This window comes from Ips typographus, unplaced genomic scaffold (genome assembly GCF_016097725.1).
Source record: "Ips typographus isolate SLU unplaced genomic scaffold, UJ_Ityp_2.0 IpsContig34, whole genome shotgun sequence".
Lineage (NCBI taxonomy): Eukaryota > Metazoa > Arthropoda > Insecta > Coleoptera > Curculionidae > Ips > Ips typographus.
Window position 1 is genome coordinate 360243 of NW_028098573.1, and position 1953 is coordinate 362195.

The 1953-nt window shown below is 34.6% G+C and overlaps 1 protein-coding gene across 1 annotated transcript; it reads right to left on the bottom strand.

The window, feature by feature from the left end:
* Nucleotides 1-1113: 1113 nt before the first annotated feature.
* On the bottom strand, nucleotides 1114-1614 carry LOC145739699 (uncharacterized). The gene has a single exon (XM_081994996.1). It carries the CDS (start codon nucleotides 1612-1614, stop codon nucleotides 1114-1116), a length of 501 nt encoding a protein of 166 aa, XP_081851122.1.
* Nucleotides 1615-1953: the final 339 nt, after the last annotated feature.

Consider the following 1953-nt stretch of genomic DNA (forward strand, 5'->3'; position numbering starts at 1 on the left):
GACATTAGTAAATATACCAAAGTGATTGCCTTTTTAAAGAGGCAGTCGGTAGGCTATAAAGCCAAAAAGTCGGAAATTTTCAAACGTGAGGAAATTAATAAGTTTCTGTTAGAAGCTCCTGATGACCGATATTTAATGATCAAGGTAATATGCTCAACACTGTATACCCGTTACTTTACAAAACGCCATTTTAATTATTTTTAGGTTGCTTTAATATTCGGGATCTCCGGTGCATGCAGACGCGACGAATTAACAAAAATGTAATTGATGACATAGAAGACAGGAATCAGTTCTCATAATAAAAATACCAAACACAAAAAACCAATATCTCACGTACATTTATTGTCTCAAATGGTGGAGTTGAGAACACTAACTATATTTCATTCTACCGTAAATATGTTGAATTGCGCCCTCCAAATACACCAACCAGACGATTTTTCTTACGATACAAGAATGGAATATGTAACAAGCAAGTGGTTGGAATGAACATTTTTGCAAACATGCCAAAACAGATAGCATCTTTTTTAAATTTGCCTAATGTGTCTAGTTATACAGGGCACTGCTTCCGCCGATCTTCGGCTACCTTGTTAGCAGACGCAGGAGCGAGTATCACTACTTTAAAACGCCTAGGAGGTTGGCGCTCAGCTACAACAGCAGAAGGCTACATTGAAGATTCTATTCAAAACAAAACACAGATATCGGAAAAAATTCTAGGAAAAAGTTCCGGAAGCTTAGGAAATGAAATTAGCTATGCAACGACCTCCTCTGCAGTCGTAGCTGATAACAAGAATGAGCCAATCATTATTCAAAATTGTAAGAAGTTTACTATAAATTACATTGTCCACAATAACAGTGAAAATAGAGTTTAAACTAATAATTATATTGCTGTTTTTCATAATAAAGTAGAGTGTAAAAATATGGGTTGTGACTTAATTGTATGAAGTGGAAGGAGTGAAAGGTAGCATGGTCAGTCGTCGAAAAAGTATCGTCTATATTTCGAGCCGAAAGTACTTTTGCCGCTTTTACATGATTGCAGCGTTCGGCTTCGCCTAACGCTGCAATTTTCATGTGCAAGCGGCAAATATATACTTTCGGCTCTTAATATAGAATATACTATTTTGTAATTCGATTTTGAATAGGTTCCTTTAAAGAAATAGAGTAACTTAAAGAGTCAGAGTTGGGTTCCCAAATTAAACCCAAAGTTTTAATTGTTTTATCATCCGATATAAAATACTGACACTGATGCTCTACTTCATCTTCAGACTCTAAAATGTCTTTGTTGTTTGAGGCCCATTTTCTAAGTTTAAACTGTGCAGATGCTAATATTTTAAAGAGATTTCTTTTAATGATCTTGACTTCTTCAACTGTAGAAGCCCCAGTGATCAGGTCATCAACATAAAAATCTTTGAGAATAATGTCACACTCTTTAGGATAAGCAAGTCGATTATCATAAGCTATTTGATGTAAAGATCTAATGGCAAGAAAGGCTGCCGAAGCCGTACCATAAGTAACGGTATTTAAAACAAACTCCTTTAATTCCTCTTCCTTATTGAATCTCCAAAATATTTTTTGATAATTTCTATGATCATCTGCAATATCAACCATTCGATACATCTTTTCGACATCGGCAATTATAACATAGTTGTGACATCGAAATCGACACACTATGGAAAGGAAAACAAATCATCCTGTATAGTAGGACCCACCTTTAGAACGTCGTTAAGTGATAATCCTGAATCAGATTTACACGAAGCATTGAAAACTACCCTACATTTGGTGGTTAAACGTGATGTTTTTACTACAGGATGATGTGGCATGTAATATTCTTTAGTTAGATTTGTATCTCTAGGTATTAATGACATATGATTTAAGTCAATGTATTCCTGCATAAAATTATTGTATTCTGTTCTTATTGCAGGGTTTTTATAAAGACGTTTTTCTAAGTTTAAGAAT